The sequence below is a fragment of the Convolutriloba macropyga genome, chromosome 4, assembly GCF_964194025.1.
Source record: "Convolutriloba macropyga chromosome 4, txConMacr16.3, whole genome shotgun sequence".
NCBI classification, from domain to species: Eukaryota; Metazoa; Xenacoelomorpha; order Acoela; family Convolutidae; genus Convolutriloba; species Convolutriloba macropyga.
This window is the reverse complement of record NC_134471.1, coordinates 29135655-29160231: the sequence shown is the minus strand read 5'-3', so window position 1 is coordinate 29160231 and position 24577 is coordinate 29135655. Positions and strand designations below refer to the sequence as shown.

The window sequence follows — 24577 nt, the reverse complement described above, 5'->3', positions numbered from 1 at the left end:
TTTATAGTCCCCTCATGTTAAACCACATTTTTGTCCTTCTAACATTGGTATGTATTTAACTATTATTGCAACGCGAGGAAAAGGCTGAAAAAGTTTTTATTACAAAAAGCTTAAAATAATCAGGCCTGAATACATTTTTAAAATGCAATCTATGTCCATTTAAATGCCAGATTATGGAAATTAAGGCTTTCTTGTGACTGCTCTACTCTTTTGTCATTAAAATTTGATTCAATGGTAGAATAAAGTACACATTGTGGAACTGTTTTCTCAATACATTTCAGAGCATTGTCACTTGGAATTGTGATGTTTGCTCAGCACATATTGTTAACATGCTAAAAAACCCGGGTCGAATGTCCTCCTTGGAGTCCTCACATTGTGTTGTAAGAGTGGGCGCGGGGGGGGGGGTCGTTTCTCTATGGGGGGTAAATTGATCAAACAGTGAGGGGTTAATTTGGTCTTGGGGAGAGGGGTACAAAATGACGCAAGAGTAGGGGCTGCAATGGAAGGACGTTTGAGAAATTACCCACTTTTGGATAAAATTGCTTTGTAAGACTGCGCTGCAATGGGTCTCAACGAGAGGACTTTTGAGGAATTACCGTCTTGGCAAAATTGCGATGTCAGACTGTGCTGCAATGGTTTGCAATGGGAGGACTATTGAGAAATTACCTCCTCTCCTAGGCCAAATTTGCGATGTAAGTGTGGGCTGCAATGGGCTGCAAGGAGAAAACTTTTGAGGAATTACACCCTAGAACTAAAATGATGTTAGAACTGGCCTGCCAAGGGGGGTAAAATTATGTAAGAGATCCACGTGAGATTATATTTGGCATATCATTGATAAGTAACAGAAAAGAAGTGGTCCGAGGACGCTTCCTTGTGCTAAATCAGATGTCACTTTCTAGAAAGTGTCATTTACATTGACGCAATGTAAGCGAACAAAAAGATAACGCTCAAAAAGTAATATAAAACCAAACAACAGTCAAGAACTTGACATTTCGACCGCAATAGGTCACGAGGAACAGTGTCAAAGGCCCTCCTGATGTCAAAATAAGCTGAATGTGCAAAAAAGCAATCGTCCCAATTATTATAATACTTATCTAAGAAGTGAATGATTTGAGTTACCTTGCTTCTTAATTTCACGAATCCCTGCTGTTGTTTGCAAATTAAAGATTTCATATTTGGAGAAAAAAATCAAACAAAATACATTCGAATACCAATGAGTATCTACATAAAATAATGATTCGACCAATGTTTTCTACCATGTTGAAAGGTCCCGTTTCATGTAAGGGCGTAATATACGATGATTTTTGCTAACCCTAAAAAAGTTTTGTTGAACTGCTGGAGTTATAAAACTCTCGAAGAACGAATGAGGGGTTATAGATTTAGAACCCATAGAGCTAGAATCTAGCAACCATAAAAATAGAAAAATCACAGCGCAATAACAAGGTTCTTATCTCTGCATCTGCTCTTCGTTTTAAAAAGAGAAAAATTTCCTGTTTTTTGTATGTTTACAGAGGTTAGTCGCTTTCTGATTCAAGAGATGCATTGCCGTGAGAAAAACACTGGCGCATTTTGTTGCTTAGCTCTTTTTTTACTGAACAAGGATTCGAACTGCAATCCACTCTATTTCTTCATTTCAAGTTTGAATTTTTAACAATCGCAATTTTTTGTTCAGTTTCGGACATGAACGACGTGTTGATGAATTTTCTGAGAACGAGAAGAGCCGTGAAAAAAATAAGGCAAGACTGTATAGGTTGGAATTCAAACTGTAAATGTAAAAACCTTTGCTAAAAATCTTTGATGGTCTTCACAATGGTGCTGCTGCATATGCGTTAGAGCAAAAAATCATCTACGAACAAATTTGATTTCAAACGCAAAGAAATACAACTTTTAATAAACTGGAATGGTGATCAGCTGAAGCACTGATTAGCTTAAAGAGCTACGCTAACCGAAAACATAAATTCACTGAAACCAAATCAGGCGTAGCACAAAACTGAATGTCCGTTTCGATTTTTTATTTCTCTTCAATCCAATTCAGAGGTGCGTCAAAGAAAAAAGTAAAATAATAAAAGCAAAGACAGAAGAGAAAGGTAATAAAAGAAGGCGCAATTATTGATCAATACTTAAGCCTACAGATATCGAAGAAAGTTGTAATCTGTTCAAACTCGAATTGACTAGGCGAGTGGTTGGCTGAGCAGATGAAAACAACAGAACAAAATGAACAGAGAATGAGTTGTATTTGGCCCGAATATACTAAGCAAGCGGCCGGGTAAATACTCCTAAAAATAATGAATAGCAGGAAAACCTCATTTGTCTGACAGCTATATAAGAAAGTGAGCAAAAATCTCCGACAGTAAAGATGAAAGTTGAATGAAGAATTGCCTCGAGGTAAAAATATAAACTTTCTGGCGTTGAACTCAAAACGTAATAGGGATTGTTCATACATTTTGTTATTGCGCTCTTCACAACTATGCCACTCGATAACAATTGGGGTTTGTCCAACTGCTAGCTTTCCATTTCCACTGTAGGTCAGTCCTAGTTTTTCCATCTGGTTAATACCCTTAGTTTTCTCTTATTTGCTTTTGTTTTCCCTTTTGTCTTTTTTCATTCAACTCTCAAGATAAAACAGTTATAGCAGATTTTTGATCGGTGTTTGGTTTTACAGACTTTCAAAAAACGAAGGACCGTACATGTTGACTACTTTATGAGCAATCTCGAGTTTAAATTACACGTAAAATTCTCAGGTAAGGGATAAGCTAAGAGCGAAAAAAATTCTGTCGATTTCTGAAATTTTTTATTTATATAAAATTGTGCTGATTTGGAAGTGTTGAAATTATATGCTGATTCGTATTGCATTAATCCCAATCTGTTCATTGCAAGATTGTATTGTTAATAAACGCGCCATATTGTTCCTCGAGGCAAATCTTCGGTTCAGTAAATTACAACCAGTTTTCTAACGTGTTGAAGAAGAGCAAAGTGGCGCTGTGGTTAATAAGGCTTTGAAAATAATTAGGAAAAAAAATGTTCGACTGCGGTTTGAGTCTCCCTCCAAATACAACAAGGCAAAACTTCGATGCGGATAGTTTTGTGAACAGTAGTTAACATATCTCATCAAGAGCAGATTGAAGCCAAAAGTGGCTATTTTTCCTGTTGGTTTTCTAAATTTTAACTGTCTGGCAAATGAGAAATTCAAGCTATTCAGTATTTTTACGAGTATTTAGCCAGCCGCTTAATAAATTCGGGTTCAAATACAGTTCGTTCTGTGTTCATATCGTTTTGCTGTTTTTATTTGCTTAGACAACGTCTCGCCCGGTCAATTCGAGTTTGAACATATTACAGCCACCTTCGATATCTGTACGCTTAAATATTGATTGACAACTGCGCTATACTTTGTTATTCTCTTCTTTTTTGCTTTTATTAATTTACTCTTTTCTTTGACTCTCCATTGATTTATATTGAAGAGAAACAAAAACTCAAAAGATATTCAGTTTTGTGCAACGTCTGGTTTTGTTTCAGTGGTTTTATGGTTTTCAGCTAATCACATCTCCCTTTTATTACCAGTATTAATTGAACTTGGGAACAAAGTTTATTCTAGCTGATTTTATTCTCAAATAGATATGCAACAGCACAATTGTGAACACCGTCAAAGATTTTTTGCAATGAATTTTACATTTACAGTTCCAGGGCCATCCTATTCAAGTCGTGCTTGTATTTTTTTCAAGGCTGATCTTGCTTTCAGTAGCTGTATCAACACGTCTTTTTTGTCCGAACTTGAAAAAATGGTGCCATTATTAAAAAAGCAAACTTGAAAAGAACAAATCTAATGGAAAGCAGTTCGCATTCTTCCTTAGTCACTCTCTTTTTTATTTAACTATCGATGGAACTATTGGAATAAGCTTTAAACTTAACAAGGGTCAGCAATTGCAACCTCGCTCATTCTCGATGTTCCCCTGGTTAAAAAGAAAAATATAGAAAAAAAATCCAATTTGATCACCAAAATGAATCCTATTCTGCGCGTTTTGGTTTTTACAACTTTCTTATTTTGCTACTTTGGATTTTATTATACTCCCTAACTTTTCTAACCTCTTGACTTTTTTTACTTTTCATGTGGAAAGGTTGTTTGATTTTTTAAGTAATCGTCTCCATCTTCTCATACTAATCCGAAAAGTTTTGTTCTTGCTAGTCCAATATATAGAGTGGAGCTGTTTTGTGAAATGAATGAACGATTACAACTAAGCGTTAATTGCACTGAACATAATTTTTATTGCATTGGAAAAAAACTAAATTTCTTACGTGAAACTTAGCTTAGTCCGTTACAAAAGCACCAGAAATGCGCACTTCGGTGATTCGAAACTATTAAAATCGTTTTTTTTCGTGTCTCAATTTTTGTTCGATACAATTTGAACAACAAAAACGCAGCTTTCAAACAAAAAACTACCGTTACCCAATGCAAATTAGAGCAGTTAACTAATATCAAAAAACACAAGCATGCGAACACGAGCGGGTTCGAAACCCACCCATGCCCATTGAACTAATGATAAATGCAAATTCTTTTCTTTTAATTCTATTCTTTTTTGTCTTAATTATCAACAATATTTCTAATACAACAGGAACAACAACTCAGTTTTAGTTTGAACAAAATTGTTAAATGAAACTCTATCTTAATATATTTTAAATTTTGTTTCGCCGAGTGGTTGTACATAAATTGCATATATATGCTGCTTTTTTAGAGTTGCTTAGTTTATTTTCTGTCTACGACAATTAAAATGCTATTATTGTCACATTCGGAACAGTAACTCAAAGTGTGATAGAGAGGCCACAATCAGGAACTACACCTTGTGCAGGAACCTCTTTTAGATGTACGATTTTTCTTTATAGAAAAGAGATTTTTCACTAAAAGTTGCTTACGGTCAAAAAACCTGACCTTTCGATTATTCTGTACCGAGGCCTAATTTTACTCTTCAAAAGACTTAGGCTCTCTCTTCGTTCAAGCCTTGGTTTACCTAGCTGATGAATCAACAGAAGACAAGAATGATTTCACTAAAGTACCCAATAAACGAACAAAAAAGATTCAGAAAACAAATACAAACACCAAAAGAAAACACAAGACAATTGATTGCGTCTAGAAGCCCTGGGCCGTTGCATGTCCATTTCGCACGATCAATTCGGAGCAGATTCCTTATGATTAAAATCAACTATATGTGCATGATTCCATTTAAACTGAAGTATTTAGCACAGATAAAACTTACAAAAAAGATAAAATTTAGATAAAATTCCTACTAAGTAAAAAACTCTTTCAAAAAAACTTTTTTGGGGTTATGTTAATAATTTGCCATTCAACTCTCGAGCAGTTTCAGAGTGGATCTTGATAAGTTTCTTGAAGAATTCTTCGAAAATATTGATTGCCTATGCTTAGTGTGTTATATGAACATCGATCACTCAAGCAAGAAAGCCTAATTAAAAACAAAGCCTAACTGTGTTTTCAAAAATCACGGTATGGAACAAGTCATTGCTGAAGCAATTTGGATCGATAAAAAATCATCTACTCTGAATGATCATATAATACGTAACAGAAATATGTTTTTGATTATCAAAATTCTTACAAACACCGTGACCGATCACTAAACTACATCCGTCACTATGCCCTATGATTTTTGCAACAAAAGACTGAGTTTGCGAAAGCAACGTATAAGCTTTCTGCGTAATGAAGCTGATCATAGCAGAAAATTGCTTGATCTCGAAAGACAGCTTTTTCTTATGCATTTCTATGATGTGCCCAATGGTGACATGGATTCTTTCAATAATGTTTTGTGTCTGTCATCCAGAATCATACAACAATGAAGACAATATTTTTTCGTCGGAAAAAAGACTTTGATTTGTAAAGGAATTTCAGCGAGCAATAGTGAAAGGAAATAGTGAATTTAAAAAGTCCAGAAATCTTTTGAAATTCCTTTTGGAATTCAAAGTAACTAGGAAAGAGGTCAACAGGCTAGTAGCGAATAATAAATGTCAATATTATACCAATACAGTCCTGCACACATAATCAACAAAAGGCAACACCTTCAGAGGCATTAACGAAATTACCAATGACCAGTTAGAGAGCAAACAAATATCATTTAAATTCGAAGGTGGCGCTTTTGTTGATGATGTAGAGACTATAGTTGATTTGTTAATGATTATTTCACGACCATTGCTGGCAATAAACTGAATCCTCTTTATCAGACTTGCAAAAAAGTAAGTTTTTCGAAAGCCGTAAAGTCACTGTTTTTTCTAGTGGGCGATGAAGAGGTGGAGAAAATAGTGACCGCACATAATTCTAATAAATCAACAAAACTTGGTAGTATCTCTGTGAATGTACTGAACTCTATGTTTCTAGTGATTTTGGCATACTTAACTGCACTTATAGACAGTTCAATTTCTCGAGGAATTTCAACAGATTGTATCAAAAGGGCACACTTCGCTCGCTTTAAAAAAAATGCTCAGTGTTTGAGGTGAGCCATTATTGGCCCGTATCAATCATGCCCGCTTTTAGCAAAGTCTTCGAACGCGATATTTATAACAGATTGTAGAGTTTTACGAACAAAGACCGATTTAATGAAAAACAATTTCGAACTAGATGTAGTACGGTGTTGGCATTCGCAAAGATAGTTGAGAAAATACAATTTAACATGTCCTCAGAACCATTTTGTATTTTTCTTGACTTTAGTAAAGCGTTCAATTTCGTTAATCTTGATTTTATTGTTGAGAAACGGGACAATTATGGCGTGAGAAGAGTCATTTTCAGTTGGTTCTGCAGTTATTTGCTGAACCGGCAACAGACTCTGTTAATCAAATTATCGTTCTCAGACCTCAAAGTAATCAGTAGCGGTGTCCCACAAGGGTTAATTCTCGGCCCTCTCCGTTTCATTATAGTTATATATATATATATATATATATATATATATATATATATATATATATATCTATATATATATATATATATATATATATATATATATATATATGACTTTCTGATTAGTGCGCAATTATTTCGACATGCATATGTTGCGAAAGATACAACACCTTTGGTATCTGGACCAAGTACCTGGGCATTCATTTAGACAGAAACTGATTTGTGAAGTACATGGGCTTTCATTTAGACAAAAACAGATTATTCGAGATGGTCCTTCAAGCTATGGATGTACATCTAAGTTAGGTCACATCTATCAAAAAACTGCTGATGTTGATATATTTCAAAAATCAGAGAAAGTGTATCCTGCCTGTTCTCAGAATCTGCTATCCTAAATGTATACAATTTAAACATTCTGGAATTATTGAAATTGGTTTTGAAAGCAGTGAATGCTAATTTGCCTACTCAGTATCCTATCAGCCTTTATCAGATTGTCGTGAAAGATTGCCTTACTACGAGGAGCATCTCGTCTGGCCTCAGAAACCACGCCTAAATAAACCCTCAGATAATAATACATTGGCCTGGAGAGAATATGTTCTGTTGAATTACTTGATTGTTAATGGTTTCTTTGTTGATCCTATTTGCGGAGACGAAACATCATTAAACCGTTCTATTGATCATCTCAAGGTTTTGTTAAGAGAAAAGAAATGATTCAATATCTTGTTCTACTATGAGTTCAGATTTCTTTCTTTCATTTATACTAGACTTATCTGTAACTATTGTGGGGCCTCTAGCTTCTGTGGGAATATTGCCAATGCACATGGTAATGTGTATCACCACAATGAATACAATTTCTTCTACTGTAGTTCAATTTAACCAATCAATGAGGAATTACTTGCACGAGTGCCAGGATACTGAAGCCTGAATTGTTACAATTATTTATGAAAAACACTGGGTAGCCAAAATAGAATAAATCAGTTTTCTTGATGTGTAATTATGTGAAAAGTGGTGCCCTGTTGCCCATTACGAGTGCATGATTGCAGTTGAGCGACAATTTTCTTAGGCAAAAAGCTCTTTTAATGGAGATTTTGGATCTTTTCCGTTTTTGCCCAACAGCTTACTGCCATCCACTCAAGATTCTCTAAAACATCTTTTGTTATTGTAGAAGTCTGCGACAAAACCGAAATATTATAATTTGGCACGACGTCATTAACAACACAATATTCCGACATCGAAGAAACATCAACAACCCAGCAACACCTCAATAAAAAAATCAATTATCTGACCCTATACATACACCAAATTGCCACACCCTTTTACGTCAGAAGAGAAGGTACACCTGACATATCCGAAGACCTAGTTAAATAAGATTTGCTTACTAAAGACGCGCAAAAAGAACAGAGGCCAGTCCTGAACTTGGTAAGTTTGTAAGTTGTAGTTTCGTTCACCCTTTCAAATTTTTCCTATTGGACCGAACTGGGGACTCCGGAGGTTTATTTCCCTAGAAATTGCCGGTGAAGTTGAACGAAAAATTACAAATTTTAAACATGAACAAGAACAGTATACCTGCAAAACTTGCACACAAGCGATCAGTGCCCGAGAAGCCATTTTCCTATGCGTTGCATGTGGCGATTCTATGCTTTTTACAACCAACTGCATTGGCATTACTCAAAAAGCCATCTACGGTCTTTTGGAAATAAACCAAAACATCCCACTATTTTGCAATGAATGAGTAGCCAATAAGCCAATAACCAGAGAGACAAGCTGCTCAACAACATGGTTGTCACCCGCGAACGCAGCGAAGTGATGGAAAGTCTCAATGAAGTCAAGAGGGAATTCGAAGATTTACATTTGTCAATAACGGAAGGCAAGAACAACAACGTCCAAGAGCTCACTGAAATCACGAATGCCATTGACGAACTCCAGAAAAATCGAAAAATGATAGCTGAAACTAAAGAAACCATTCCTATCAAAATTTCCGAAGCAGAGCGCAATGCAAACACAAAAAGTCCTCTAAAGCAGGAAAGAAAAAGACTACAATGGTGTCCGCATAAAAGGAGTTCCGGAGTCTAATGCCCAAACAAGTAGAGAAAAATACGAAGATGATCTTATCATTGTTCGAATCAATCGCGAATCTAACACTGTTGCCACAAAACACGGTGGTGTCATGCTAGCTCTGAATAACCTAAATCACGAAGTAATAGAAACAAAAACTTCGGCGAACATGTTGCCGTAGAAATTACCTATGGTCAGACCACCTTCCTCTGCTGCAACAACAACCCACCGAAAAGGAGTTCATACAAAAACCCACTACAAAGCATACTCGCGCTTCTTAAGTTCCTCCACAGCACGGCCCTAGAAGATAATCAATTAGTAGTGATAACCGGTGACCTCAACATGAATCACACTGATTAGGTGGCAATGTGCTCGGAAGACGATTACGATAATCCAATCGTGGAAAAACTCGCTCATCACGGCTTCGCTCAACCTTTAGTATCAACCAAACAAAAACTTCTCGACGTTTTCCTAGTCAAAAAACCCGAACTTTTCCTGTCCTGTACTCTAGACCAAGGTTTTACAAATCTGTTTTCACTAGATAACAAGAAATGCTCCGACCACGTAGCGATGCGATCCGTGCTTGAGGAGTACGCAATATGCAAAAAATTCACCTACAGTATTTCAGTATGAGTATACGGAAACAGATTGGGTAAACTTCTCAAGCGCAATTTCCAATGAAGTTTTTTCGCCTTTTTGCTTCAGTATTGTAGACAAGATCAGTTCTTAAAAAACTAGAAACGAAGGTCAAGAGGGCAATTGAGGATGATCAAGTCATAATTGAAGAGAAACTCTTCAAGAGTTGACGGTTTTCCTGCATTCAGATAATACCTAAGAAGTATTCAAAAGCGGCGAAGAGTTCCAAATATAATGCAATACAAAAGCGAAACAACTGCAGATGATAGAAAGAAATGTGAAATGTTCAAACATTTCTTTGCAAGTATTTTGACTGAAATTCACCAGCTCACTGAAGACTCAAAAGATGATGTTGCTCAATTGAATACTCGCAGATTCTCCCAAAAGGATGTGGAATCTGTCCGTACCTCCCTAGACGTAACGAAAGCCACTAGGCCTGATAACATCGGCAACTTAATCTTGAAAAATCTTCCATGCCTGTCAAAGTCTATTATTTATTTTCCAGACTTTTATAAACAAAGTCAGATATCCACAGCTGTTTAATAAAAATGCGATGTCAGTCAAATCTTTACGGACAGAGATAAATCTGACGTTGAACAATATTGCCCAATCAGCGTGCTATGCAACTTATCCAAAGTTTTTGAATGAGTTGTGTTCAACGAAATATACACTTTTCTGTCCACAAAATTAAACAATGCACAGTTTGGTTTTCGAAAGAACAGCTCGGCAGTACTACAACTCCTCCTCTTTGTTGACGAACTTCAAAATAATTATGATTTCCAAGAACATGACGAAATACATGTTCTGTATCTAGGCTAATCGGTTCCTCGTCGAAAAACTTGTCGAGAAATTGTCTCAGCACGGACTAGGAGGAAAACTACTCAGCATGATAGGTAGTTACTTGTGGCATAGACTTCAACGCGTAAGGATAAGTGACGCCTCATCTCTATACATTCCCGTCATCCGTGGTGTTCCACAAGGATCTATACTGGGTCCCCTATTTTTTATCATTTATGTGAACGACCTGTGTAATTAAGTTACCCTCACCATTGCTCATGCATATGCAGACGAAAACAAGTTAATTTCAAAATCAGCAGCACACCACCAAATTGATATTAATCAAATCAGCAACTGGAGTATAGAAAATGAAATCAATCTCAATGCCAAAAAATGTGCTAGCCTGAGCCTCCGAGGAAGTTTTGAAGGTAGCCTCAATGGAACCGCTCTTGCTGAAAACCAACGGGACCTTGGTGTTCTGATAAACAATAATCTGACGTGGAGCTTGAATTGTAACACTCGACTCAACAAAGCCTGGCGATCATTCTATTTCTTAAAACATATCTCAAAAATCGCAAGCTGGAAAACTAAATTGAACACATATACTGGCTATGTTGTACCTGTCGTAGCCTACGCATCCCAAGTTTGGTATGCCAGTAGGGGAGATATGAAAGCGCAAGAAAGGCTACAAAGAAAAGCAACATTGTGGATCATGAACACCCATCAAGTAAAACATACAAAGAGAGAGACTTGAACGCCTCAAGCTACTACCGCTGTCGTTCTACTTCGAGTTACAGGACCTTCTCTTCCTCCTGGAGATACTCGCGAACAAATACGGCTTTTCTGAACAAAAACGAGGTATTGTAACAATGACTAGACAAGGCACAAACAACGAGTTCGTAGTGAAAAAAAAAGAATACTGAAGAAAGCAGATTCCAATTTCTTTGACCGCACACCACACTTGTTGAACATCTTGCGGCGTACTTTACTATCCAACTCAGACAATATCAACAAGAAAACTCTCACCGACATATATTGGCGAATGTTTCTACAGTACAATGAAAATGATTCCTGCTCATGGCGCATTTTATGCCTCTGGAAAATGCAGCCCACTGTCTAAACCCAAACTCTAATAATCAAAACTCGTGCTAAATTTAAACTTGTTGGGGTGAATAACCCGTGGAATTGTACCCAGAAGCCTGATCTACTACTACTACTTAGTGGCGGCATATTTTTTGCACCCCCAGACGCACTTTAACATAATGATTTACTATGCTATGGCACTTGCTCTGTAACTGGGGGGGGGGGGGGGCGCATAACGTACTGGGGGCACAAACGGAAAAGATCCGAGATTTTTCAAATTGCAAAAAATAGGCGCTGTTGGTTAATGAGAATAAGGTAAAATTTTGTGGTGCATCTTATTCTGCACTAGTTTTTATGTTAGCTTATTTATTCTTAACCTTCAGATGTGAAATGGGCAGGAGCTCCAAAGATAAGAGAGACATATATTACCGCCATGCTAAAGAGGAGGGCTGGCGAGCTCGTTCAGCCTACAAACTTTTACAGCTTGCCGAAATGTTCAAACTATTTGAAGATGTATCAAAAGCAGTCGACCTCTGTGCGGCGCCTGGAAGCTGGAGCCAAGTGTTGAGCAGTAAGCTGAGGACCAGCGACAGTGATCCCGAAGTTTGTCTTAGCACAATTTTTCGTATCTCTTTCGTTTGTGCCCCCACTCCCCCAGTTACGGAGCACGTGTCATTACATAGTAAATCATTGTTAAAATATGGCACATGGGTCTGGAGTTGCACATAATATGCACCCACTAAGCTGGGAGGGAACAAACGGAAAAGATCCCAATTTTCATTAATCGAGTGTAAGCTGTTTTGGATCTTTTCCGTTTGTGCCCCCCACCACCACCACCAGGACGTTATGTACCCTCGAGTTACAGAGCTCGTGTCATTACATAGCATATGATAATGTAAAAATATGGCACGTGCGTCTGGGGGGGTGCGAATAATATGCACCCACTATCTTGGTAGGGGAAGGGGGCACAAACGGAAAAGATCCACTGTTCTAATTAATCTGTGCTGATAATGTTCCGAGCAATTTTTGTTTGCTTGATGATCAATAATTTCAGACTTCTTCAGAAAATGTCAAAATCATCAGTGTTGACTTACAGTCTATGGCGCATATCCCAGGGGTGATTCAGCTACAAGGAGACATAACGAAGGAGAGCACTGCCAAAAAGGTTTTTGATACCTAATTGCATTTTCACTTGAACAATCGGTCATGAAAATTAACAATGTAGAAAAATTGTACCGTTCAAAATGTTTCTAATTGTTTCTTAGTTACTCTCGAACGAAGTTTGAAGCAATTACTATAAACGCATGTCTTCTATGCAAAATGTTTGCGTTGCTGTTTTTGCGGTTTTCTTCTAGAACATTCTTTGTTTTGACTTTTTCGCGCTTGATGTGATCTAGCTGCTCTTTCTGAAGTAAGCGATAAAGAATTAACGTCATTCTAGCTTAGGGGTGTAGATATTGAACTGGTATCCTGGAGGTCCGAGGTTTGAGACCCTGTGGGGTCGGCTGTTTTTTGTAACCATAAAACATTTGTAAGTTACACTCAAACTAAATCAAATTGCCCCTGCCTGTCGTTCGAGAGCAATTCATCCGAAGTTAGTGGTTTTGTTTTTTTTTAATAGGAGAGCGTTTTTATTGTTGCATTTTGTTATCCTCAAAAATTTAGCTGCTTTTTCTTAATACCAAGGAGGGCCATTTTTGAGATTCTGCAAATCATCACAAAAAATTTTCCAATCCTCTAAGGCGGTCTTAACAGCCTTCCGCCAGCTGACAGATAGTTTTATTAAGAACTGTCTTCAAGAATTGTTCTCTAAAATAAATTAAAATCTTTTATTGTCCTGAAAATTGCAAAATTTTATTGCCTTTAAACAATAAATGTTTAGATTAGGGTAGACGTCTGTGATAATTGATTTAATTATCCTAATGTGTTACCGTATTCGTATGCGTAAGTACAGAAACCGCAATTTTTTTTGTGTTTAACTGGCGTTTATTTTTCTTATATTGCATCTACAAACTGAAAGAATTACAGCTCATTGCCATTATCAAATAGTACATGAAGAGAAATGTTTTCACATTCAGAGTCATTGGAAAATTCACAACCCAAAACAAAACTTGGGGGATTTGTTTTTTTCTTTATTTTGTGTTAGAAGGTTGAGAGAACAATCTAATGTAAATTGTGCATAAGATAAGCTTGACAAGAAGCTCGAATTGCTCAACGTATACTTGGCTAGGGAAATGAAGCTTTGGGGGACAAGAAAGAACGTTGGAACGGGTTATAAGAGATGCCCAAGTTCGAGAGCTTAAGACCAGTTGATGTAAATAGGTAGCACACGGGTCTTGCAAGTTAGAGATGCTGGTTCGAATCCAGTAATGGTCCATTTTCACAGCAGTTGCACCTGCATAGAACCCTAACATTTTAAAAAAGACTTCTTTAGCAGTACATCTTATTGTTATTGAATAATCAAAACTTTTTAATTAGAAGTTATTTTAATTTTTTTTGAAATTTTCTTACTTAGATTTGTTTAATATTATAAATGCGCAAATTTCTTGCACTCTTAAAGTAGTTTTTTAAAAGAATTCGGTACAGCTAAATGTTATATAAACCAGGTAGACGAGCTAGTTTTGATATAACCAGGTAGGTAGCTAATATCGAATAGTAACCAAAATTTTCCTTACGAAATGGGAAATATGAACAAAATATATCAAAATATAATTCAAAACCGCCAATAGTTTTTCATTAATAAAATTCTGAAAAGTGTAGTAGTAGTAGAGATTTCGGGTATGTTTCCCGGGGCTTTAATTTGTGCCCCTGTGTCAGTCCAGTTTCAGTTGTCAATTTTTTTTCCAATTGTTACAATTGTCACATCTGCAAATTATACGCCAAGAGCATTTGTTTGTTAGGCTGAATTGATTTGTAAAAAAGTGCCAGTGTGCTTTTGTGATAGTGTGTTTGTTAAGTTTGCCTCCAAATTTTTGAATATTTCTATTTACAACGTTGTACGGTTGTTTCGTTCGGTGGAAGAAGTTTTCATCGGATTTGACTGGTCAGTTTTTTTCAGTTTTCAGTTCACCTCTACAGTGTTGCTTTGTCCTCTCGTCTTCAAAGGTTTTAAAATTTGTTGGAGTGTCAAATTCCTTACGTGTAATAGCTAGGAAGAGAAGAAGATCATGCAGTTAAACGTAGTGACAGAGTGGGAAGAGTGTTAGGCTAATGAGACGTTCTTTGTAACTTTGAAGTGAGTTTCCTAGAATTCATTTAGTGGCCATGATTTGTACATACTGGTGGAGTTTGGCAACCATGATTGTGAGCAGTACGTCAGTATTGGAACAATATAACCAGTATAGCAGTTCATTTTGGTTGACTCTGAGCTGATTGCTGACATATTTCGTTTTATTTGGAAAAGAACTAGTCGCTTTTTGCACACTGTGGTTGCAGTTGCCTTGCCATGAGAGGTCTGATGTAATTATTAAACCAAGGTTATTTTGGGATTCAATTGGTTTCATTTCCTGGCCACATAGATGTCGTGAGCTTACCCCTAACATTTAACAGCTTGCATTTGTTCGCATTTAACTCCATTCCATTCTCTCGGCACCAGTCTTTAATATTTTTTGCGCTTCTGTCCAGTTTTGCCTGATCATGAACAATGAACTTATAATCGTTCGCAAATCCAAAACCTTCAATATCGGGGTTTGCATCTGGCAAGTTATAAAATTAAGAACAGTATTGGTCCAAGAATGGAACCTTGTGGGACTCTACTTGTTACGTTCTCTAAACATGAACAACAATTTCCAATTTTGACAAATTGTTTTCTATCTTCTAAGTATGAGGGCAAAAAAAATAATAGATTACCTACATCAAAACTTTCGACTTTCTTTATGAGAAGGTGATGTGGTACTTTATCAAAAGCTTTTGCAAAATCTAAGGACGTGACTCTAATGTCGTCCGACGAAATTGCGTTAATTTTGCGTTATACTGTGTCGAGAAACAGTAGAAGCTGAGTTGTTGCCGATATGTTATTTCGAAAGCCGAATTGATTTTCGTTTAATCTGTGACGACAATGAGAAAATATTTCGTCAAGAATCACATTTTCAAAAATTTTAAAAACAACAGTAGACTATTGGGTCTGTAGCACTTCACTTCTGCTTTGCTTCCCTCTTTATAGATAAGAGATATTTGACTGATTTTCCAGAAAGAAGGGATTTTTCCTTTTTTGGACATTGTTTGAAAAAGAAGGACATGTGACTTGCTCAAAGTACCTGAGCAAGATTTAAAAATTATCGGGTCCGTTTGACTTGTTAAGTTGTAGTTTACTTGATACATTTGTTATCAATTTTTCTGTTATATGGAGAGAATTAAGTTTTCTCAAGATTGCTGGTTTGTAGTCAACTGTGTTACTGTACACTTTTTGGAAGAATAAGTTAATATTTCTGTATATTACTGAACCGTCGCCCTGCATAAATTTCTGATTCAAAATTTGACTGATTTTTCTCCATTTCAATTGATTTGTTTCTCAAGTTCTTTATTTTGAGGCTACTGCTCAGATTCATTGTCTGGCATCGTTTTTTTTAGTTTCCAGTTTCTTGATTGGATCGAATGTTGATGGTGCGACCTACTACACATTGAGGCCCGATGCCGCGTGACTTTAGGAATGTTTGCTTCGAGGATCTTGTCTATCCATTTGTACCATTCTTGAACCAGGACGTTCACATTGCTGTAGCAGTACGGATCAACAGGTGATTTCGTTATTTGCTCGTTTAGGTGCTCGCAGTTTGCTCTTTTGAAAGCAAATTCGATTTCTCCAGCAGATGCGTGGGGATGGATGAACGTGCTCAAGTAAGTGCAGATAGGGATGTGATCAGAGCAAGGTTTTTGATTAGTGGAGTACTTAGAAAAAGGATTATTGTCCAAGTCGCAGCTTATAATTGGGTCGAGGGTGTTGACTAGGACTACATCAAGTTGTCTCTTAGCAATGTTCGAAAAATTTAATTCAAACAACTTTTCAATGAAAGAATTCTCATAATCATCACTTGAGCTCATTGATTCCCAGTCGGTTTTGGAAAAATTTATGTCTCCTGTCAGTATCCAAGTTGTCTCTTTGCAATGTTCAAAAAATTTAATTCAAACAACTTTTCAATGAAAGAATTCTCATAATCATCACTTGAGCTCCTTGAATCCCAGTCGTTTTTGGAAAAATTTATGTCTCCAGTCAGTATCAAGTTTCCACAGATCTGATTTGAGCGTGTTAATTCAATTTCATAAATTAGGTTTGATAGTTGTCCAGATAACCACAGGAGTGGACTTCCAGTAGGTGTATTGTAGACACGGCAGATTAGTATTTTGGTTTAGTGAAGATTTTGATTGCCACATAATCGTCATGTACTAGGCTTAGGTTTACTTGCTCATGTTCAATCGAATTTCGGATTCCTATTAGAACACCGCCATTTTTAGAAGTGAACATATCTAGGTTTTATCTTTTTGATACATGCTGTAATTTGGCAAGTACAATGCAGCATTTGGCACATGTGGTGTTAGCCAAGTTTCTGTCAGACAAAGGAGATCGTATTTCACAGTTGAGATTGCGTTTGAGAATGCCGTTCTTCTTTAGGCTTAGAAGGCTTCTGACGTAAAATGTTAGCATTTTGATTGAGGTTAGTTAAGACCCATCTTCATCTTCTGAGAAGGAGTTTTCATTTTTTGCGTTGGATTTGGTGTTCGTCACCCATGCACCATTTACTTCCACTGTTAGATTTCGAATACGAATTTTTTTGGGATCGAATTTGTTTTCGTCTATTAGTTTTCGGGCGAGTTTTCAGACATTCGTTTCCTTTTTTAGCATCGACTGGTGACAACTCAGGGCTTACGAAGACTTGCTTGTTGAAATCTTTGAAATGATAAGCTGATTTCAGTACTTGGTCTTTGTTGATTGGGTTTTCTAGATGTATCAGAAGGGTGCGTGGAACTCTTTGTGGAGTCGTATCTTCAGATGCGGTGAATTTTGCTGTTTTTTCTCTTCGATGTTGAGAAAGTCGAGCATCTCTTGTACAGCCGCCATCAGGGCTGATTTTCACGTGAGCTCAGGTACTCCGCGGACGCGAATACCAAGTCCGTCATTTGATTTTGTGCTATGAAAGGCTGTTTTAGTCACACCTTTCGTTACATTTCCAAGGGACTGGGCGTAACTTTTTTGTGTTTTCAGTTCACTGAGGTCAAGTTTTACAGTCTCTATCATTTCGTTTGGTTTTTCTATACTTTGTGCGAACATTTTCATTTGTTCCTAGATTTCAGTGAGTTGACCAACAGTTTTAGAGATTTTATTGTCGATGGCATTGTCTTTGTTATCTTTGCAGTCATTGCAGATGTGAAGGAGATTTTTATCTTAATTGATTAGGACGTCAATGTCGGTCTTATAGAAACCCGTGCAATTAGAAGTCATATGCATAAATTTGTGGCAAAAGAAGCAGGTGAATTTATGCTTTTTCAGTTTCTCATTGCAAAAGTTACAAAATTGTGATTATCTGGTTGACATTTTGGATAAGCACTGTATAAATTTGTTGGGGTTTGCAGTGAACTCACTAAAATAGGGAGACAACGCCTATTTTATGCAATGTACTGCCTTTAGGACCAATATTGGCACCGCCGGCAGACAGCAACTATAAATTTAAAAAGTATATTTTTTCTGTGGAACCAATTCTGGCACCGACGACAATGAAAAGAGGAAGTGTGATGAGGAATGAAAACCAAAAGTTGAGGAGCCTATGGAACCAATGCTGGCACCAACGGCACGCTTATCAAATGATTTTATTTAATCAGTATTCTATGGAACCAATACTGGCGTTGATGGCTTAAGTAGGTGACAAAGACTGGGTGTCTATGGAACCAATACTGGCACCGACGACAAAGAAAGGAAAAGGAGGAAGGGTAATGGAGAATGAAAACCAAGAGTTAAGGAGCCTATGGAACCAATGCTGGCACCGACGGCAAGCTTAACAAGTGAATTTATTTAATAGGTAGCCTATGGAACCAATACTGGCACCGACGGCTTAAGTAGATTAAAAGGTTACCTTGTATTAGTAGGTTGGATTGAAACAGCCACACTTGCAGAAATTCCTCTGACACTGAAACGCTTCTAGATGACCAGCTACGTTCAGAGCAGTCGAGAAGTTAACAGGGGTTAGGATTTTCTGCTTTAGGGTTGAGTCCAAGTCACTAAGGGCTGGTTGGTTCAGGTGGACGCTGTCGTTGCTAATGTGTTTTTGGCTGTTCTAGACTTTGTGACTGATGCTTTGTATACCCAGCGGGCCTTGCTGGTATGTTTTTGGATTAAGTTGTTAGAAGTTTGTGTCCGCTTTTTGTTAGCAGAGGAATCTCCCCGATTTGGTATTCCAATGACGTACACTTTTTTTATTTGCAAGCGGAACTAGCTCGTTTGCTAGATTATTGAGTTCCTCGGCTACTTCGTGAGGTTCTTGGGTTGACGGCAAATCGCCTTTGAATAGGTCGTTGCCGTCAATGAAGAGAACAATTCGATCGTAAGAATGGGCTTGTGGGAAAAACTCTGAAAGGTGGCGAATTTGAACGCCAGGTAGTGACAATTTATTGAAGTTTGGAAAGTTGATGTTTTATTTCGGAGTCTCCGAGAATTATGTTTTTTGAGGCCGAACTCTTGAAGACGTGATAACGCATCTGGGAATATACAAAAACAAAAAGTGCCCGTTCAGCTAGGAACGACGGGTCTACGGAATATAATCCTGTGGAACCAATGCTGGCACTGGCGGATATGTTTTGTTCAAGTCCCTAACTCATTTTGATCTGAAAATACACAGTTTGTAAATTTGTCCACAATCTATTTAATAAGTTTTAAGTCCGCAATCTACTTAAAAGGTTTCATGATACAAATATATGTGCTTGTTGTTTTTCTTCGAATTTTGTTATAATTGTTTTCCAGTTGAAAGATGGTTTGTGTACTCAAATTGCTACTAAATTTGTTACATCAGTTGAATTGATCTTTAGATTTCACTCATTTTTAAAGGGAAGTAAAAAATATTCAAAAAAATATTCACAATGGTCAAACTTCTGCACATTTTTCAACTAGGTTTTTCGGTCGTTGATTTCAGCTTTAAGGAACCGTAGTGTCTGAAAAGGAAAAGCAGCGACGGCTGAAATAGTCTCCAGAACTTTTTCTTCAATTTTAACCACTTTATGATGTTTCTTGCATTCGAATTAACCAATTTTTCTTTCACTTTATTTGACTGTAAGTTGCATATACGATTATTTGTGTCTCTGTCAAAAGCGTAGAAGACTTAAATGAAACCAATGAAATGATTTATATTTATAAACGGCGTTTTTAATTTTCTCTAGGATTTTCTGCAATATTTCAAAGATTTGAATTGACTACTTGTGGTAATTTCCTACCGTCTTTCCATAGAGTTTCTGCATTTTTCAAGTTTATTTTTAAGAATCGTTTTTTGATTTAAGGTTAAGTTTACAATTTTTTCTTTTCTCCCGCTCCTCTTTCAACTCGCGTCGAACCCTCATCGTATTCCACTCGTAACTCAGCAAACTCGACCCCCCCTGATGCTAGCGTCCCTAAGCCCAAGCTAGCTAATACCGAAGCCAAGCACTCGGCTGTCGTTTCAGCGCAATGACGATTGTTTGTTGTTTTTAGAGCGATTCGCCCGACAATAGTCGGTTGTTTTTAGAGCAATTCGTTTGACGCTAGTGGGCAATGTTTTTAATGGTTTAATGCTCGGGTGGCTTAGAGCAAGTTATTTGCTTCGAATCGGCTATGAGAGTTCAGAATCATTGCCAGAAAGAGTTCAAATTTAGCCTTATAATCTGTAGAGCCTAAAACTTTTAATTTCTTGGTGATGATGAATTCAGGCATATTTTTTGTACTTGTTATATTACTTTATATATTAACGTCTTGTTTATTGACCTTGTTCTGTAATCTTGTTTTTTTAGGTAATTGAGTTAATGTCTGGCGAGAAGGCGGAATTGGTTGTGTGTGACGGGGCGCCAGATGTCACTGGTTTGCACGACATGGACGAGTACATTCAAGCCCAACTTGGTAAATATAATTCTAAGAAATTGCTATTTCTGCTATTGAATTTTGCCACCAAAAAAGTTGTTTTGTAGATGAGCATTTTTGTGCTGGAAAAATAATGGAGTTAGTGCCTCTAACATTCTATTTTTGCTGTTAACGATTTTAGTAAAAATATGTAGTTAGATAATGGAGAAGTTAAAATCCTACAAGAGCTACTTTTTAAAGGCAACACTTCTGTTTGTTATTTGTGAGCTATTTCAGCCTGAACTATCTCTTTTATAGGTCTATCAAAGGGTTCTACTTCTTTTCACCCCGATTTAATTAAGCCCGTATTTTTTAACCCGTCTATCAGTTCATCCCGCCAAATAGCTGTCGACATTAAAGGCATGTTTTGTCATAATTAAGTGGATAACTTAATCCCATGTTCGGTTGTGATAGTTTCGTATCAAGTCCCACGGGCCGCTAAGGCATGGCCATGGCCAGCGAGGCATGGTCAAATGATTATATTGCTAATTTAATAGTCCTTGTTTTAAAAAAAGATTAAAATCGGGGTGAAATGATAGAGGGGTGACTAAATCGGGGTTAAATTATAGGGGGTTAAATACATAGGGATGAAAAAGTGGGACACCCTATTTAAGTGATCATTTGAGTAATCATTTATGGGATTAAATGAAAAGGGAAAGATAATTAGCATTTTCTCTGTTCTTGATTTTGTTGAGAAAGAATTTCGAGGTGACTTCTGCAGAGTTATAACACGCAATTTGCAGGTTTTAAATTGATATAAAGAAAGTTCATGGAAGTCAACTTCAGGTTATGTGTATAGCAACATCTGGCATTTTGACTTTTGGCACTGCAGGTTTATGGCATTTTAAAACATGAACGTGCGTGTTTTAATTAACACTCCCGGACCCGAGTGTCGTAGACTTTCATTACTGAATCAGTACATCCCAATAGTATATCGACGATTCAGTACTGAATCAGAGTGACCTAAGGGTACTCTGTTAGCCAAGTATGTTCAGTATAAATCCAGAAAGCATTTTTTTCTGAAAGTAGGATGAACATGATGTTTTGAGTTTTTCATAATGTTCATTGAGTTTTCAGAAAAAAATGAAATTTTCGAATTGAACTTTAAAATTTTGGCTGCGCATGAAATGCTATATTTTCAACGAAACGCTCTGTTCTGTTATACTGTCTATGTAGACGTAATTCACTTCTTCTTCTTCAAACGAACGCGCGTACGGGGCGGGGGGGGGTGGGTGGGGGATGGATGGATGTCGGGACGGTTACGGGTCGGGTAGGGATCAAGAGGGTGTTATACTTTTCGCATTACTCCCGAACTGAAACACGTCCTAAGACGGCGGCAGGTGGTGAAGTTTTATTTGTAACACATAAACTGGGAACAGCACTCCCCATCCTTTCAGTTGGAACCACCTGAAGTTGATTTCAGGACGTTGGCTGCAGGCACACCACTGGACCGCACTAACCTGCCTTGATCGTCCTCTTTGATGAAGGGGGGAGTTCGGAAATTCCATAAGGATGAGTTTTAAAAGTTTGTGTTTGGGCGGCGGGGGGGTCTCGGGTATATAAAATATTATTAGTTGGGAGTATATAAGGATGAGTTTTAAAAGTTTGTTTATGGTGCATCTGGATGAGGCACCATGGATGAGGTACATAAGGATGAGTTTTAAAAGTTTGTGTTTGGGCGGCGGGGTAAATACATACATATATACATACATACATACATACATACATTCATACATACATACATACATACATACATACATAAATACATACATACACACACATACATACAAATGCGTCGCAGTTTTCAGTTCAACTTCAAAAGTTCAAAAGGTAAATTTCTCAGCACCAGATCTAAGATATACCGTTAGAAGATAATACATGGTGCAGCCGTCAAAATAATTCCGATAAACCCCACTATTAAATTGAAAAGAATGGACTGCATAAACGAAATATACCTTTGGAGGAATAACTTAACAGACCACCGGCAGCAGTCACTTACTCTGAGGGACGCCCTTACAGTTTTATAGGGGGAGGGGGTATTTCAATTTAATAGTGGGGTTTATCGGAATTATTTTGACGGCTGCACCATGTATTATCTTCTAACGGTATATCTTAGATCTGGTGCTGAGAAATTTACCTTTTGAACTTTTGAAGTTGTACTGAAAACTGCGACGCATTTGTATGTATGTGTGTGTGTATGTATGTATTTATGTATGTATGTATGTATGTATGTATGTATGTATGAATGTATGTATGTTTGTATGTATGTATATATGTATGTATTTACCCCGCCCCCCTTCAATATGACCTTCAATACTTTTCAAAATTTTGTTTTAGTTCGTTACGATTTGTCTTATTTGCTTCAATCTCGACAACTTTCATCCTTATGGAATTTCCGACCTCCCCCTTCATCAAAGAGGACGATCAAGGCAGGTTAGTGCGGTCCAGTGATGTGCCTGCGGCCAACGTCCTCCTGAAATCAACTTCAGGTGGTTCCAACTGAAAGGATGGGGAGTGCTGTTTCTAGTTCATATGTTACAGAGATGTGTTAAGCATGCAATTCGAGCATGCAAAACTCGAAGATATAGACTGCTTTACAGTATAGACTGCTTGTCATTCAATTTGTTTGATGTAATTGTTTGATGTGTTAATACCAGTGGCTAATTAATTAATGTTGACGCATGAACTATATTTTGCTGAGATTGAGTGCGACTCGAGAGGATTAATTACCCGCCATTTACTAAAAGCAAACCAAAGAGACGCGCTGCTTTTGCAACGCGTGAGCTGTTATTATAATTGTAATGTTCATGCTACGCATCCTACGCATGATAATTAAAACAAATCCTAGGCATTATAAGTGCAGATTTTTTACCATACTGCACAGATAAAATTCATGTTATGACTCATTCTGTCAAGAGCAAAAGCATTGTATTTATACATTCTATTCAGTCTAATGTCAGATTAAAAGGTAAAAAAGACATTATAAACAGTCTATAAAACGCCATGATCAGAACTCTGTAAATTTCATAACTCATAATTGAAACATGATGAACAGTACTGAAAAAGCAATCGACCCAGACCCGGGCTCGAAATTAGAGACTTATGTTTGCGTGCCTAACATTTTTGTTTTTAATCTGATTTGTATCTCACTTATCTTCAAGCTCTGTGTAGGAAATAGGTCCAATTAAGAGAGGGAGATTCGAATAATTGGCGTCACATTTCAGAGCCGTGGCTCTATCTGGTGTGTGCATGATTATTCGCAAAATCAATTGATAATGCACCGTAGAATGCTAATCAATAATATCAACGAATTGAGTATTTTGGGTCTTTTGTTGAGCTTAACCTGGGACAGTATGTAACCAAAAGTGAAATAAAATCAAAAGTGCGAGATTGGTTGCTACAATTATCAGTTTAAAGGAACCAAATCAAACAATACTAATTTTTGAGTGCTCTTATTCCAGAAAACAAGGGTTGTTCGAAAAGCAAGATAACAAATTGTTTGTTTCAGTTTTGGCTGCGCTCAACATTTCTACTCATATTCTCAAGGACGGTGGAACGTTTGTGGCAAAAGTGTTCCGTGGGAAAGACATTGACATTCTATGCAAACAACTTGATCTTTACTTCAAAAAAACGTGCCTTGCGAAACCGAGAAGTAGTCGTACCAGCTCACTCGAGGCTTTCGTGGTGTGTCGTGGGTTTAGGATGCCGACAAATTGTAAACCCACTTTGTTCAACCCTTTGCTGAACCCGGATAGTGTTCTGGATTTTGCAAGTTTAACTGAAGAGGAAAGAATCATAGTCCCGTATGTTTCATGCGGAGATTTGAGTGGGTTTGATTCAGATTGTAGCTACCCTTTGAATTTGGACGATAAACCCTATGAGTACAGAAAACCAGTGCAACCTCCAATAAATCCTCCGTACGAACATGCTGTTAAACTGAAAAGGGCTAATATGTTAATGGAGCCCGAAAACCCGTAAACAGATATGAACTCTGCTTTTGTTTTGAATAATTTGCCTAATTGTTCTTGAATTAATTTACCTGAAAAAGATTTTGTTAAAGCAAGATGGTTAGC

General features: G+C 37.2%; 2 protein-coding genes across 2 annotated transcripts in view; one reads left to right on the top strand and one right to left on the bottom strand.

Moving 5' to 3' along the window:
- LOC142337592 (START domain-containing protein 10-like) overlaps nt 1-19295 on the bottom strand; it is a 308346-nt gene extending 289051 nt beyond the window's left edge. The window contains exon 1 of the mRNA XM_075386933.1: nt 19283-19295. The gene's annotated coding sequence lies outside the window, so the exon portion shown is untranslated. The remainder of the gene's footprint in view (nt 1-19282) is intronic.
- The window catches only part of LOC142337593 (tRNA (cytidine(32)/guanosine(34)-2'-O)-methyltransferase-like), a 47825-nt gene extending 23274 nt beyond the window's left edge, over nt 1-24551 (top strand). The window contains exons 2-5 of the mRNA XM_075386935.1: nt 11819-12040; nt 12492-12602; nt 20399-20504; nt 24013-24551. Of these exons, the coding sequence (XP_075243050.1) occupies nt 11828-12040; nt 12492-12602; nt 20399-20504; nt 24013-24482 (900 nt within the window). The 5' untranslated portion in view covers nt 11819-11827 and the 3' untranslated portion in view covers nt 24483-24551. The remainder of the gene's footprint in view (nt 1-11818; nt 12041-12491; nt 12603-20398; nt 20505-24012) is intronic.
- Nucleotides 24552-24577: the final 26 nt, after the last annotated feature.